At 50.8% G+C, this 16000-nt stretch overlaps 1 protein-coding gene across 2 annotated transcripts; it reads right to left on the bottom strand.

Annotated features, from left to right (window-relative positions):
• Nucleotides 1937-15672, bottom strand: LOC102173131 (cholesterol side-chain cleavage enzyme, mitochondrial-like). 2 transcript variants are annotated; one of them, XM_018065821.1, is made up of 9 exons: nucleotides 15280-15672; nucleotides 11825-11980; nucleotides 9924-10148; nucleotides 8704-8907; nucleotides 7676-7833; nucleotides 3727-3893; nucleotides 3361-3439; nucleotides 2703-2900; nucleotides 1937-2334 (listed from the first exon to the last, which is right to left on the bottom strand). In XM_018065821.1, the coding sequence occupies exons 1-9, from the start codon at nucleotides 15293-15295 to the stop codon at nucleotides 2203-2205; spliced, it is 1335 nt and encodes a 444-aa protein (XP_017921310.1). In that variant the 5' UTR covers nucleotides 15296-15672; the 3' UTR covers nucleotides 1937-2202.

The following is a 16000-nucleotide window of genomic DNA, read 5'->3' as shown; positions in this document are numbered from 1 at the left end:
CACTGAGCCCTGGAGACTCTGAGAGAAATTAGGTATGACCTACTGTGGTTAAATGGGTTTGGAAATATTTGAGAAGTCATGACCCACTGGATTTCGGATTGTCTGAGGCATGACTTTCCAGGAAAGATGCATTTTATTGGATTACTCCTCTGGGAGCAGGGGCATACTCACTTCATCTCGCTTTGCCACCACAGAACCCTTCCAAGGACCAAACGCAACCCTCCAAGTTGGATGCCTGATGCCCAGCTCAGAGACTAAGCTCAACAAGCTCTCGAAATCTCAACAGACTGACTCCTAGCAAGCCTCCCCATCTGTGTGCTGGAGTCTCAGCCCCACCCCCTTAAACTGACTTTATTAAATGCTGAATGTCGGTGAGCATTCACCCTTTTCCCAGAGCAGGGCAGCCTGGGGTACCTAAGCTTCCTCCTTCCAGACCCCACTCTGGGTCTGGGCCCTCTGCTGTAGCCCTATAGCCTCCTGCCTGTCCCAGGAGCTACCCTCTTTAAAGAGTCAAATGTCATAGTGGACTCAGGACAGGGGTGGGCAGGGAGAGGGAAGAGGCCTTTCAAAGCATGAACCAGGGAGACAAGCCCCATTCAGACCTCCAAAAGAATTGAGACCACCAGAGGTCAGCTGGTAAGAGAGGCTGGGATTTTCTACCTGCCCCTCAACATGTATCATATCTGAAATCCTTTGTTTCAAGTTTGCTTTATCTGTTTCTTGGGAAGGAAAAGACTTGAAGCCTGCCTGTGACAATCAGTTACATGTTAGTATGAAATACTCCATTCACGAGGGATAGGCTGAGCTGGGAGTGTTGTGTCTAAACACATCCAGGGACAGAAAAGCAGAAGGGGCTAGAAGAAGGAGCCCTCCACTGAAAGTTAGGAGGCCTGGCTTCTAGCTACAAGCATGCTGTGTGACCTTGTGTGACCCAAACAACCTCTCTGGGCTAACATCTGTGACTGTAAGGCCCTCCAGCTCTATCATTTCCAAGCAAAAATGACTCAAGCCTGGAGAAAGGAAAGGAAGCAGGAAGGAGAGAGAAAGACAACAAGGAAGAGGATTGTGATGAGGAAAAGCAGAAGGGCTCCAAGAGTGAATTCAGAACCTGCAGATCCTGGTAGAAGAGGCCAAGCCATCTGTGCTGCTATCCTGAGCAGCACTAGCCCCTTATGTCTGCCTGACTTGAACTTGGGTAGCCAAGGGCCAGGGAGGATCAGGTACCTGGTCAAGTCAGGAGTCACAGAACTCAGAGGGGGCCAAGGGGGTTAAAATTGAGACCATTTTCAGGCAGTCCAAATAATGCACCAGAGGCTCTGCCCCAGTCTCCCTGCCTAATGCCCAGAGCTTGGACCTGTGGGCCCATCCCACTGGTGCTGGAAGTTAAGGCCTGGGGAAGCCCAGAGAAGGGTGGTCAGGTGGGGTAGAGGAAGCATGCCGGCCTCTTCTTTCCAGAGCCAGTCACCTCACACCAGCCCCTCACCCACATCCTCTTCACCATATTATCCCCAGATATCACGCTCAAGACCCTCATTGGCCCTTGGCAGGAAGTCCTCATAGCCCCACAGGCAATTCCCACCCAAGGCTCAGCCAAGCAGAGCACTGTAGGCGCCTCATCCGTGATAAGCGGGCCTGCCCCAGGAGCCAGGATTGGCCCACACCTCTCAGGCTGCTCTGTTCTCTCAGCAGAACTCTGCCAAGTTCTTTATCCCTATGCCAGCTGCTCCAGGGGTGCAATGGCAATAGCCCTCCATCTGCTCTGCCTCATAAGCAGCAGGACAACACGGAGCTGCTATAGGTGGGTGGGTCCCGGCAGAAAAGGCTTCAAGGGTAGCAGTTCTCCATTCATGCTCAGATCTACCTGCTGACCTGGGTCAGAAAGCATCTCTCCAGGAGTGATGACTGCCTTAGGGGGTCAGAAGGAAACTGAAAGCACTTTGCAGCGTTCACCCGTTTATTGCCTTCATAGGGTGGGTGAAGAGGGGGAAGAGGTAGGGTGAGACAGGGGTGCCTCAGCTGAGCGGAAGCAGCTGACCCCTGAGTGCCAGCTCCATCTGGTCACAGCTTGCCAGAAAGGTGCAAGGGGTGTGGACTGAGTGAGCAATGGAGGTGCGGGTACCTCCACGGCCCCACCCCCTCGGGCCGTCCTCCCACACCCTGGCTAGCTGGATTGGTGGAAAGGGGAGTGCCCGCCCTCTCCGGTCACGCCTGGGGCGGGTCCTGGTTGAAGGGCCGGAAGACAAGGAAGATGGGCTTGTCCGGAGTCAGGATGAGGTTGAAGATGGTGTTCACATCACCGATCTGCTGCATTTCAATCTTGAAGTTCTCCAGAATCTGAGAAAGAGGGGTAGTGGGCTTAGGGGAGAGGCGGGGCAGGTCTGGCTCCCCCAGCCCAGGCTCATTCACCTGGGAGCAGTTGCGTGTGATGTGAGATGCTCCAAGTGGGTCTACCTCCAGCTCCTACTGAACCCTGTGCAGAGCCTGAAAATACCACTAGCACTCTGTCCCCCTGGTTCAGGCTTTCACTTTGGTTTCTACGAAACCTTTTCCACCCCACCCTCCTCCCATCATAAGTTCTGTGGGACCTTACGGCCAGGGAGCCCGTGGATGGTGAGTGGATTTGCCCCAAAAGGAGACAGCAGGAGGCTGTGGGGGAGGGGAGACCAAGTCCCGGGAGACAGATGTCCCCAGGTCAGACTCACGTGGATGAGGAAGAGGGTCATCTCCAGCTCGGCGATCCGCCGGCCCACGCACTGCCGCACTCCCCAGCCGAAGCCCAGGTTCCGGAAGTGGATGAGGTCCTTGTCTTTACCCAGCCACCTGGTTGGGTCAAACTTGTCCGGATTGGAGAAGAAGGCAGGGTCTCGGCCCATGGCATAGATGGCCACTTGCACCAGTGTCTGAGGACAAGGTGAGCCGAGGTCTGAGTAGGCCTTACCTCCTCACACCCAGAACAATACCAGCACAGCATAATACCCACTATGTGATCTTGAATAAGGCCCCACCTCTCCCTGAGCCTCGCCCATCCAACGGGCACCACCAAAGACACTAGGCTGGGGACGGGCCAAGGGATTGTCGTGCCCCTTTCCTCAGTCCCAGAGGACCCTCAGAAACCCAGGCAGCCCGTGGAATCTCCCTCCTAACCTAGAAGTCCAGCAACATCCCAAAACCACCATCCGCTGTGACCATCCCCTCTGCCCTTCATTCACACTTGGACCACTGCTGCCAAGGACCCCACCAGCCAGCCCCAGGGAGAAAGGCAGGACAGAAGCCCCCCTTGCCACTATCTTATGCAATTGCAGTCTGCCCCTGGCCTCCCCTGTCTGACGACAGAGCCTGCAGCCTTCTTGCCACACCTACCTTGGCAGGAATCAGGTAATCTTGAAGAACCAAGTCACTTTCAGGGTATCTCTGCAGGGTCACGGAGATAGGGTGGAGTCTGCCAGTGGAAAGCATTCAGAAGCTGATGCCCCAAGGCCTGGACAAAGGCCCGGCCCCCAGCATGGCAGCTCAGCTCCAGCTGGAGCACCCCGGCGAGGGTGGTGTTCTGGAGGCAGGACCCCTCCTCCCCATTCCCAGCTGTCTTCCCCAGACTCCTCACTTCCTGCTACCCATTTTCTCCACCAGCCCATCCTTGAACCCTGTGCTCAGGCAGCACCCTATCCCTGCCCAGGGATTTGAGGGAGTAGGGTGGGGCAGGGCAGGCATAGGCGGGAGTGGACTTGCCTCAGCGTCTCCTTGATGCTAGCTTTGAGAAGTGGGACCATTTGCAGCATCTTGCTTATGTCGCCCTCTGCCTGGCGTCGGGCATTCAGAACCTCCTCCCGCAGCATCTCCTGCACATTCAGGCTGCGTGCCATCTCGTACAAGTGCCACTGCAACGTCATGGATGTCTGGTGGAGAGTGTGGGGGTGCAGAAAACCCAGAGGGCTGGTTACTCATGGGGCATCTAGTTCATTGCCAAACACTTCCCCTCACCCTTGTCTAGGGATCCAGAAACCACTATCCACATAAAGCAAACCACAATTCAGAAGGCAAATGTCAGGACTTCCCTGGTGATCTGGTGGCTAAGACTCTGCATTCTCAATGCAGGGGTGGCCCAGCTTCAACCCCTAGTCAGGGAACTAGATCCTGCATGCTGCAACAAAGACCTGGTGCAGGCAAATAAATACTTTTTTTAATTTTTTTTTTAAGGCCAATGTCCAAGAAGCTTTTCTTGTGGTCCAAGCAGGAATGTTTGGGGCAGCACTTATCCCTGCCCTCCCCACTCACATCACCAGAGCCCTCCCATCTTCCCAGCCAGTAGAGGGTCATCCCCTAACTAATGCCTTCTTCCAAAGGACTCCAGAGGCCTTACGAGGCCAAATCCTACTTCTGTAATGGCTGTACTCCTGATGACTGCCGTTCCTCTTGAAATGCCTGTTAAACGAGCAGCCCTCTCCCCAGCAGAACTTCCCTCTAAATGTAGCATCTGCCTATAGTAGTATAGCATAAAACGAGGCTCAAAAATGCTGAAACCAGAACAACCAGACCTCTTTTATGTCAGAGTTGCAATTAGCATGTGGTCTATACTGAGACTGACCAGCTAATCTCAGAGCTAATGTAGTGAGTGTTAACTTTCACTGGAGGTATGCGTGATCCTCCTCAGGCCCCATAGAACAGATTCTTCAGTGATGGAACTGGAATATGTCCTAGGGCTAGACACACAGTGTTGGCATATTAACTTGCCAAGGATCATATTTTGGTCCAAGAGGTTTGGACATGCTTCTTCTTCCTCTCAGTGGAAGCAATTGTGGAAAAAAAAAAAAAAAAAAGCCATCCAGTCACTTCCCAGCTTGAAATCCTTGCCTGGATCCCTGGAGTCCCCAGATCAAGTCCAGAGGCTGTAACCAGACCCATGGACCCCCTCCAACACCTGCTGGTTGCTCCCAGCCCACTGCCACCTCTCTCCAGCATGCTCCAGCCACCTTGAGCTACATGCAGCTCCTGAAGCCCAGAAATCTTCCTCATGCCATTCCCTTTTCCTACAGTTCCCTTCCCCAGCCTTGGAAGCAGGTGTGTACCCCTCCCTTAAGACTCAGATCAAATGCATGTAATTGTCTCACTCCTTCCAAGCCCTGACACAGCGTGGGTACTCAAGAGATACTTGTGTAATAAGCAACAGGGCTGAATCACGAGGCATCAGGTACTGACAACACTGAGAAAAGAGGAGAAACTGACATGGCTTTTGCAGGATGAGGAGAGAGACTACTGGCTGTATTCAACTAAGTTAGGGCTTCCCTGGTGGCTCAGATGGTAAAAGAATCTGCCTGCAATGCATGAGACCTGGGTTTGATCCCTGGAGAGGGGAACGGCTACCCACTCCAGTATTATTGCCTGGAGAATTCCATGGTCAGAGGAGCCTGGTGAGCTATAGTCCATGGGGTGGAATAGAGTCAGACATGACTGAGTGACTTTCACTTTCACTTTTCACCTTCACCTGAATTACTGGTTGTGTGACCTTAATGAATTTCCTTAACCTCTCTGTGCCCCAGTTTCCTCATCTCAACAAAGGGGAGCAGTAACATACCGCAAAGTATTGTTTGTGAATGCTAAACGAGTTAAAAGAGTTAATGTGAAAAGCTTAGGCTCCTGCTTGCTGTATAGTGCTTGCTTAATAAATGTTACCCAAGAATAACAGCTGCTCTGGTGCAGGTGAGCTTTTAGCAGGGAATCCCTTTTACATGACTGACAATGAACTATGTTTAAAATATGCCCAAAGTCTCCATCTGCAGCCCAGGAATGGAAACTCCTGCATTAGAGGTTAGAGCACAATGTAAATAGAATACGTAGGAAATGAAGTTATTCACCCAGGGGCTTTGTCACCTGCTTCTCCCCAGTCCTGAAATGCTATTTCCTCTCTCTCCTCCTGGCACAAGAGGGAAGAGAAGTTGACTACTCTGTGGAGTGCTCTCCCTGTCCTGCAAGGCCACGCTGGTCTCTCCCCTCTTCTTAGCATTGTCAGCACCCAGTACCTCGTCATCCAGCCCTATAAGGTGAAGAGGTGGTCGTCTGGGCCCATGCTGCCTCCTTGTCCTGGGCTGAACTGTGTCCCTCCCAAAATTCATATGTTGAAGTCATAACCTCCAGCACCTCACAGTGTGACTGTATTTGGAGAGAGGGCCTTTAATAAGGTAATTAAAGTAAAACAAGAGCTTCCCTGGTAGCTCAGCAGTATAGAATCCGCCTGCCAATGCAGGAGACACGGTTCGATCCCTGAGTCAGGAAGATCCCCTGGAGGAGGAAATGGCAACCCACTCCAGTATTCTTGCCTGGGAAATCCCATGGACAGAGGAGCCTGGCAGGCTGCAGTCCATGGGGTTGCAAAAGAGGTGGACACAACTTAGCTACTAAACAAGGTAAAATGAGGTCATATGGGGGGTCCCTAATCGAATAGGATTGGTGTCCATGTAAGAAGAAAAGGGAATGTTAGTTGCGGCACAGGAACTCTTAGTTGAGGTATGTGGGATCTTGTTTCCCAACCAAGGATCGAATCCAGGCCCCCTACATTGAAAGCAAGGAATCAGAGTTCAAATGCTGCAACTAAAGATCCTGCATGCTGCCACTAAGACCCGGCTCAACCAAATAAATAAATATTTTTTTGAAAAGAAAAAGAAGGAAGTAGGGGAAATCATGTGAAGATGTAGGAAGAAGACAGCCATCAACAAGCCAGGCAGAGGGGCTTCAGAAGAACGCAACCTTGCTGATACCTTGATCCAGAATTATGAGACACTACACTTTTGTGGTTTAAGTCACCCAGTCTGTACTACTTTATCATGGTACCTCTCACAAACTTATACGTGCTTCCTGTCTGAGCCATTTAGGATATCTGAGGTCTGCTGTATTCATCTTTATAGTCTTGGGGCCTGAATCATCACTAGCAATCAAGAAACGCTAATGAATTAACCCTCACCATCACATTCGCTTGAGGAAGTTTAAGGTTTAGGAAAAGGGAAGGCACACAGGACAGAGAAATTTTGACATTCAAGAACAGAAGCTTCTGGGACTTTCCTGAAGGTCTAATGGTTAAGACTCCACGTTCCCAGTGCAGAGGGTCCGGGTTCAATCCCTGGTCAGGGAACCAGACCCTACAGGCCACAGCTAAAGATCCCGCGTGCCACAACCAAGTCCTGACACAGCTAAATTAATACAGTAAAATAAATACTAAAAAAGAAGTTTCTTGGATATTATTCTACCTGTGGACCTCTGGGAGACACCGTGCATGATGCCTTCAGACACTGGGGGCATCAAGGGGGACTGAGGTCTGGAAGTGGGGGCATGGAAGGCAACAAAAAGATTTGGAGGGCAAGCCCAGGGCAAATTCCACTGGTTGGTTGGCTCCCAGCTGCTCAGAGACCCACCTGCCCTCCTGATACCAGGTGAGCTGTGTCACCCACCTGAACCTAGTCACGCCCTCTTCATTAGCAAAGGGAAAATGGTGGATCAGCCTCAAGGCACGCTCAGTGGATGACTGACTTGAGCTCGCTCTCCCAGAAGATTAGCATCTAGGAAGTGGGGTCAGGAGGGGGAGATGGAGCCTTCATGGACAGGGGTTTCAGACAATGAGGAAGGCTGTGGGGAAGGGGCGCAGGAAGGGACCGGATGTACCCCTACGGCCACCTCACTGGGTCCTCACCGTGTCCACACCCCCAGCCAGCATCTCCGTAATATTGGCCTTGACATCCTCCAAGAGCATCTTCTCACTTTTCAGGAGGTGGTAGAGGATGCCTGGGTAATTCCTAAATTCTGTTTTCTGTCTCAGATCCTGGTAGAAGATCTCAGTGTATTTTTCAGCTGTGGGACAGAAAGAAAGAAAACAGAGGGAGGCCAGGAATTTCCCTGGCTGTGCAGCGGTTAAAAATCCATGCTTCTCCTGCAGGGGAGCACAGACTCAATCCCTGGGCAGGGAAATAAGATCCCACATGTTTCCAGGTGACCAAAAGAAGAAAAGGAAAAAGCAGCAAGGCTCTCTCAGAGGGGCAAGAAGGAGCACAAGGGCTTGAGGATTCTGGAGCCCTGCACTTTCTTAGCTGCTGTTTCTTTGAGGAGCACGCTCTATAAAGTTCCTCATACCTGTTGTTTTTTTTTAATTATTAATTATTTAGGGTAAATGCTATCATGCCCATTTTACAGATAAGGAAACAGAAGTCCATCTAAGATAATAACTTGCGCAAGGTCACAAGGGTGTCCAGGCAGAGGCAGGATTTAACTCCAGACCTGGCATCATCACCACATCCCAGTCAGCCGTCTCCACCCTGTCACCAAAGCCCTGCTCTGTCACTAAGCACAGCCGTGTCTGAAATGCTGGTCTTTAACCCATGTTGGGGATCCCAGGCTCCTTGGAAGCATACGATAGACCTCTTTAATCCTCTTTCTTCAGAAAAATCTGATCATCCCCAGGAGCCAGCTTTCTGCCTACCATATTCAGGGGTTCCTGGTCCTTCCTGATGGCCATCCGTGGGTTTTCTATGCGGCAAGTCGTAACTTGGGACAAAGCGGCAGGCCAAGGTCTGAGGCTCCCAACTGACTTTCTCTCTCCCTCTGTGTCTTTCTCCCCACTCCCCCAACCCTCAGCCTTCCAACCCAGGCCTGGATTTCCCATCTCCAGAGGCAGACAGGACTCTCCTGGCTCCCACCTATGACTTCCCAGGGTACAGCCCTCACCTTTGTTGAAAATTGTGTCCCATGCGGCTACATGGTCCCTCCAAGTCTTGGTTCTGAACAGACGGTACAGTTCTGGAGGGAGGTTGAGCAGAGGGACACTGGTATGGAACATCTTGTAGACGGCATCAATGAACTTCTGGGCCTCGGTGTTCACTGTGTCCTCCAGCATCCCCAGGCGCTCCCCAAACATGACATTGGTGATGGCTGCAAAGTTGAAGAGTCTCATCCAACCTGACCATCTGACAGCCTCAGCTCCCAGGAAACTATCGCCTCCCCCCCTCCCCAACACATGGAAGCCCTTGCATCTAACCTCAGCCTCCTTCAGTAAAGAAACTGAGAGCTGAGTCCCAAAGGGCTGAGATTGTAGGAATAAGGAAAACTGCCTTTGTGGCAGTCAATCAGGCCCTTCAGAGGGTCATAGGACAGACCCTAAAAAAGGATCCCTCAAGTGGGAGGCAGAGCCTCCAGCACGGCTGAGAAAAGGCTCAGGCTGGGAGGAAACTGCTCTGTCCCCCTTCCACCAGCACTCCCCAGCAGCCTCTCAGCTTTCCTCCTGGGAAGAGAGACTTCTCGTCTATAACTGATCAGAGTGGCTAAATACTTCCTGGAACAGGTCAGATGAGTGCCTGGGGGGACATTAGTCCCCAGTAACTGGCCATCCAGGGCCTACTCTGGCTGGTCATAAGAAGTCACAACAACCCTCAAGGGTTTCCTGCCTCTTGGGTCAGGAATTTTATGCCAAACCCTGGGCACTCCAAATCTCCTGCAGTGACCACATGATCCCCATCAAGCCACAGGGCCTTTGCATGTGCTGTTCCCTCTGCCTACACTGTCCAACCTCTTTATTCCATCTGGAAAATTCCTACACATCCTCCAATACCCTGTTTCAATTACCCACCCAACTCTCCCCTCTCCTCCCAGACTTCGAAGGGAAGCTCTGTCCCGAGAGAGAGATTTGCTGAATGAAAGGCCAAGTCAGACCCTGGCTTTTGGAGGAAACTGGTGACAGGGACCCACATTTTAGAAATTCCTGCCCCCATATCATGAATCAGATGAGAGCGTGCAGCTCTCTCCCGGGTAGCTGATGACAGAGAATGTGTTCAGCGGCTCCTCCCAGAAACCGATCCTGACACTTCTTCAGAGTCTATGCTGGGTCTCAAGGTGAGATGCTGGGTTCTCCCATCCCCAGGACTGTCGCCAGGTAGGTTCCGGTTCCTTACACTCAAAGGCAAAGTGAAACAGGTCTTCCTTGATGTCCCCTGCAAACTTTCCGGAGCCCTGCTGCTGGATGCGCTTGCGCAGGAGGCTGACGAAGTCCTGAGACACTGGATTCAGCAGTGGGATGAAGTTCTTTATTGCCTCTGGAGCCATCACCTCCGTGTTCAGGACCACCCGGTCTTTCTTCCAGGCTCCTGACTTCCTGGAAAAACATGGGCCCTCGGGCCCTCATGGTCACAAACCCCAGGCCTAGCAAACACAGAGGGGGCTGACTAGGCTTTCCCAGGAGGCTGAGCCACAGCTTAAAGTCCAGCGCTCACATCCACAGCCCTCCCTGCCCTACCCTCCTCCCAGCTTCTGCCTGGCCTAGGTGGGACAGAGGGGAGGGAATAGGGAGGCTTGTGTGACAGAAAAAAAAAAAAAAAGCTGAAGATCAAACCCCTAACCGTGCTCGACTCCCTCTGCTGCTGCTGCTGCTGCTCCTTTAAACAAGATGGAAATCCTATTCTTAGAGCCTTTAAGTAACTGTCAAGCCCTCTAGTCTTGGCCTCTGCTACAGATCTGCCCTCCCCACCACTTCTGCTTCCTCCTGGTCAATCTCACCTCCTACCATTCAAGGCTCCCTCTACATCACCTTTTCTGGCCCCTGCACAACTGACCAACCTCTGTACCCCCAACACGTCTCGTTACTTTCATTGGTGGGGAATCTCAGGTGCCCAGAATTGGGTTAATACCCATTCCTATTCACAGCTTACAGCCCTTTCTTGAAAATAGATCCGTGCAAAGCCCTCTTTGTTATTTGGGGGCTTTTTATGTTTACAAGAATGTTATTATAAACTCACAATCCAACATGAATACTAGAAGCTTGATGATAACTTTCAGATGCCAACCTGGTCCTCCCACATCCTGCCTCCCTTCCTCCCAACCTGAATCTCTTCTTTGCTTTTGTAAATAGTTTTATCTGATCAACATATATTTCCAAAACGTGCTTTTTAAAAATGCATGCTTGTTTTCAATTTCTTATAAAAGCTGTCATGACTTGCTTTTTTCACTCAATTTATATCTCTAAGTATCATCTGTATTGTTGTGAGACACTGAGTCTGTTCTTGTTGACTGGGGCCTGCCACCGTCACTCGTTTCATGCTCCTGTTAGGCATTTAGGTGATTTCCCGGTTTTTGCTATTATGAACAACTGCATTGCAAACATCTTAGTACATATCCATCTCGGTGGGTGGGGTGGGGGTATTCTTTGGAGTATATTCCTGAGAGCAGAATGACTGCATTTTAAGTATGGGTTTATAATGGCTGCATTATAAACATTCAACTGCAGGAAGTAATGTCCAACCATTTTCCAAAGTGGTGACATCGGTTTTCAGTCCCACTAGCAAGCTAGGAGCACTCTAGTTGCTCCATATCCTCATCAACATTTGTTATGGTCACATTTTCTTTTTTTGATGAGCCATTTGGTGGAAAATGCATCTACTGCATTTAGATACACTGACTTGTTCATGCTTCTTACTGCTCCTTTAGACTATAAGGGACTCTCCTAGGGGCAGGGCCCTGCCCTACTTGTCACTCAGAGTCCAGCACCAGGACTGGCACATATGAGGCACTCAATAAAATGGGTCTTACTGGATGAACCAGTGAATGAGAACTTTTCAAGGTCTTTAATTACTCAGTAAGATCTTCTTCCTGACCATGTTCCTGAAGATTGGCAGGGCAGTTCATCCTCCCCATCATCTGTTTGATGGAGGCAGGAAGATGACAGGGATTTGTCTAGAGGCCCAGCTGTTAACAGAAAGGGCAGGACAAGCACGGCCCCAGCATCTCACCCCCAGCATTTGCCCTTGCCCCAGCCACCGAGCATCTCCCTCCAGCCCCTGGGAGAGGGCCCAGGACTCACTTAAACAGGACTCCGATGGGTTTCTGATAATACTGGTGATAGGCCAGCCAGGGCGGGATGTCATATCTCTGTGGGTAGGATCCCTCGAACTTAAAGAGATGGGCCACGTCTTCAGGGTGAATGATATAAACTGACTCCAAATTGCCGAGCTTCTCCCTGGAGGGGCAGAAGAGGGGCGCTGTGAAGTCAGGATCTGCGGAGAGTCCCACAGACCCTGAGCAATCAGGGCACAGGACTCAGCTCCTCTGTAACCACCCTGCGGCCGACAGCACAGCGCGGACGGGCCTGGGAGTGGATCCTGGCCCCTAGTTTCCTCGCTGTACGACCTGAGTCTCCTCCTCTGAGTCTCAGTTTCTTCAGTGGGGATAAATACAGTACCTGCCCAACAGGACTGCTGAGGAACAGGATGATATGAAATCTATGAGTGTGACTGCTGTTGCGTGTGTCTGTGCTCAGTCTGATTCTTTGTGACCTTATGGACTGTAACCCACCAGGCTCCTCTGTCCATGGAATTCTCCAGGGAAGAATACTGGAGTGGGTTGCCAAGCCCTCCTCCAAGGGGTCTTCCTGCCCAGGGACTGAACCCTTGTCCCTCGTGTCTCCTGCATTGGCAGGCGGATTCTTTACCACTGTGTTACCTGGGAAGACATTCTCTAAGTAACAGCTTCGTGCTCATCTTATCATCGCAGTGGCTCCTACACATCCTCAGGACCAAGCCCACCCCTACCCAGGGCCTCCCCTGGATCATCAGGCCCTCCAGTGTTCATTCTTCCTGTGTGTCTACACTCTCAGCACCCTCCACCCTCTCAAGTATGCAGAGCCCAGAAACATGGCACTTTCCTGGCAGCTGGGAGTAACCCTGGACTAGAGTGACTCCAGGTCACACACCAGGCCAGGCAGTCCCTTCTAAGCTCTAGGATTGACGTTCTGGGACTGGTCACCCTCCCCCAGGAATTAGATGCCCAACAAAGTACTCTGTCACTATTAAAATAAAACAGAGCTAAATCATCAAGCCCCAGGTATAAATATACCTTAAGACACTTTGCATAGTATTAATGTACAACTGTCATGAAACAACAGAAAATTCTGCTTCTCACTTGTATCTGCCTTTTGCATAAGAAAGTTAATTCAAGATACACTTCAAGGTAAAATATAAAAGCATACAAGTATAAGCCAAATTCTCATTCTCTCCCTCTCTCTACCCTCCTTCCCCTCTCTTCCTTCCTCTCCCTTGAGAATGGAGAGAGAGGGGAAGGGGAGAAGGCGAGGCTGGGGAGTGGGAGAGAGCATGGCTTTAGCCACTAACCCACAGAGCCCAGGCCTATCTTCCCCAAGTCTCCTTGGCTGACCATGGCCTCCCAGAAAATCCCCCCAGTGTTTTTCCAGCTGCCACACATCCTCAAACCACTGACTCCATTAAAAACAGCTAAGCAGAGTCCTTGAAATGCTATTGTTATTATCAATTCTACCTCTGGGAATCTAGCCCAAGGCAGCTATCTGACATCAGTGATGCCTGATGGATGAAATGTTCATAGAAAAAAAAAAAATGGATAAGGATGTCTAATAGTTAAAAAAAAAAAACTAGAGTGGTCTAAATACCCACTTTAAAAAGCTAGCTGAAAAAAATATGCCTTATCCATACTATGGGCTAATATGCTGCCTTTTAAAATTATATTAAAGAGAGAAAAGAGAAAAGAAGTCCTTGGTACAGTGTTATTGGATAACACAAATAGCATATAAATACATTCACATTCTGAATGGTACATAAATATTACCAAAACTGAGATTGTATTTGATATCAATTTTTCTAAACTATTGAATAAAGAACAGGAATAGACTTGTATTAAGGGAAAGTCCATGAACTTGTAAATTCCTCATGTTCATTTAGAAGTTTGTTATTTCCAGGCTATAGTTAGAATACTGACACCCTGAATAATATAATAATATGCGTGCTCACTCACGTCCAACTCTTTTCGACCCCATGGACTCTAGCCCGCCAGGCTTCTCTGTCCATGGGATTTCCAGGCAAGAATACTGGAGTGGGCTGACGTGTCCTCCTCCAGGGGATTTTCCTGACCCAGGGATCACACCCACATCTCTTGCATCTCCGGCATTGGCAGGTGGATTCTTTACCACTAGTGCCCCCTGGAAAGCCTGACACCCTGAACTGGAAGCTAAACAATCAGGATTCCAGCCCTGGCTTTGCCCTGATGAACTGTGTGACCTTGGCAAGACCCTTCTCTCTGGGTCTCAGTTTTCCCATCTGTGAATTGGGAATAATGCCAAATTTAAGGACAGGTTGCAAGACTCAAATGAAAGTGACTCAGAAAATAGGGGCTTTATAAAATAAAGAGTTCCTACAAGGGGCTAGGAACAGGAAGGAGGAGGAGAGGAGGAAGTAGGGAATAATGAAAAAATCCATGGAGTAAGACTGGGGAGAGAGGCTTAGAAGGGAGAGAAAGAGACAGACAAAGAAGAGAGACTAAGAAGCAAACTTCTTCCAAACCAAACATTCAGCCTGGGGCTAAGGGGATGCCCTGTCTCCAACCAGTTCTAAAAAAGCGCTTGTAACTGCAAAAGGGGGAATTCCCTGTCAGTCCAGTGGTTACGGCTCAGTGCGCCCACTGCAGGGAACACAGGCTCAATCCCTGAAGAGAACTAAGATCCCACAGGCCACGCAGTGCATCCCCCCCACCAAAAAATAAATAAATAAATAAAGTAAAAGTAAAGCGTTATCCTTCCTCATATCCCTTCCCTGCCCTCAACCATCACCTTTGCCACCTCTAATCCCCCTCACCTATGCTCTCAGAAAGGAACCCAAATGTCTCTTGAAGCCCACCTACCTTAAAAACTGCTAAACCAGAACAAGTGAGGCCTCCCTCCCAAGGGCAGCCCCCAGACCTCACCCCCACCCCAGGGCAAGAAGGTGGGGTACAGCGAGGCCAAAAGACCAAAGGCCCTCCCTCCTAGCTGGATGCAAGGCAGATGTTTGGGGAAGAGGGACGGCAGCCAGGCCTAATGGAAGGGACCAATCAGCCACTCGGAGCCCCACAGGCCCAGGGGTGACAAGACCAGCACCCTAGCAGGACAGGCTTCTAGCTGAGTGGTCAGGGCTAGAGTCCTAACCTCTCTGAACTTCCTTCTCCTCTGAAAATGGGGATGACAACCACACCTTGCAAAGTGTCCTGCAGATAATGGAGGTACCGGGGCTTATTCTCTTGGCCTCCCCACCTCCCCAAAGTTTCTAAGGGTGTAGAGCCCGGGGACTGTTGAGGCCTCAGGGCTGGAAAGTGAACCCACTGTCTGGGAAGCATTAACTCTACTCCTGCCACCCCAGGCAGGAAGAAATAAAGTCAGAGGTGAACCAGAGCCTGGAAAGGGAAGGCAGACCTTTCAGGGAGGGGGCCACCACCGGCTTCCCTATCCCGCCAGCCCCCATCCTCTGCCAGGCTTACCTGTAAATGGGGCCATACTTCTGGAAGTTCTCGATGTGGCGAAAGTGGATTCTCTGTGAGCTCTTCTTCCTCCAGAAATGGTACAGGTTAATCCAGCCGTTGTCACCAGGGGAGGGGATCTCACTGTAGGGGCGAGGGGTCCTCGTGGAGATGCCAGCTCCCTCTCCAGTGCCCACCCTGTGGTGGCCCCAGCCCTCCCTGCCCGTGTTCAGGAGGGGTGGGCAGGCTTTGACCAGGGCTGAGCGGAGGGGAAGCCCCCTGGCCAGCATGCTGCCCCTACAGCTGCCTCTGTCCCTGCCCGTACTGCAGCATGTGACTCTGGCCCTGGGGCCCTGGGACCCAGCTTATAATCACCAGCTCAAGGCTAAATGAGAAGCTGACAGGGAGGTCAGCTTCCTCCAGCTGACTCCAGCCCACACAGCTCCTCCCAGACTCAGTACTGTAAAGGAAAGAATGTAGCCCATCATTTCAGTTCTACAAACATCAAGCATCAGCCACAGTGGTCACCTACCTGAGGGAACTCCCTCCCTCAGTGCACCCTGAGGAGACTTCAGGATGAAGAAAAACAGAAAGCATTTGCATTGTACTGGTCCCTAGGTAAGATGTTTATCTAAGGGAAAATTTCCATGACCCCAGATTCTTGCACACATAACTTCTCTGGTGGCTGTCAGTAAAAAATCCACCTGCAATGCAGGAGACGAGGGTTCAGCCCTCGGGTTAG

Source organism: Capra hircus, chromosome 21, assembly GCF_001704415.2.
Source record: "Capra hircus breed San Clemente chromosome 21, ASM170441v1, whole genome shotgun sequence".
Taxonomy (NCBI): domain Eukaryota; kingdom Metazoa; phylum Chordata; class Mammalia; order Artiodactyla; family Bovidae; genus Capra; species Capra hircus.
This window is presented reverse-complemented; position numbering and strand designations above follow the sequence as displayed.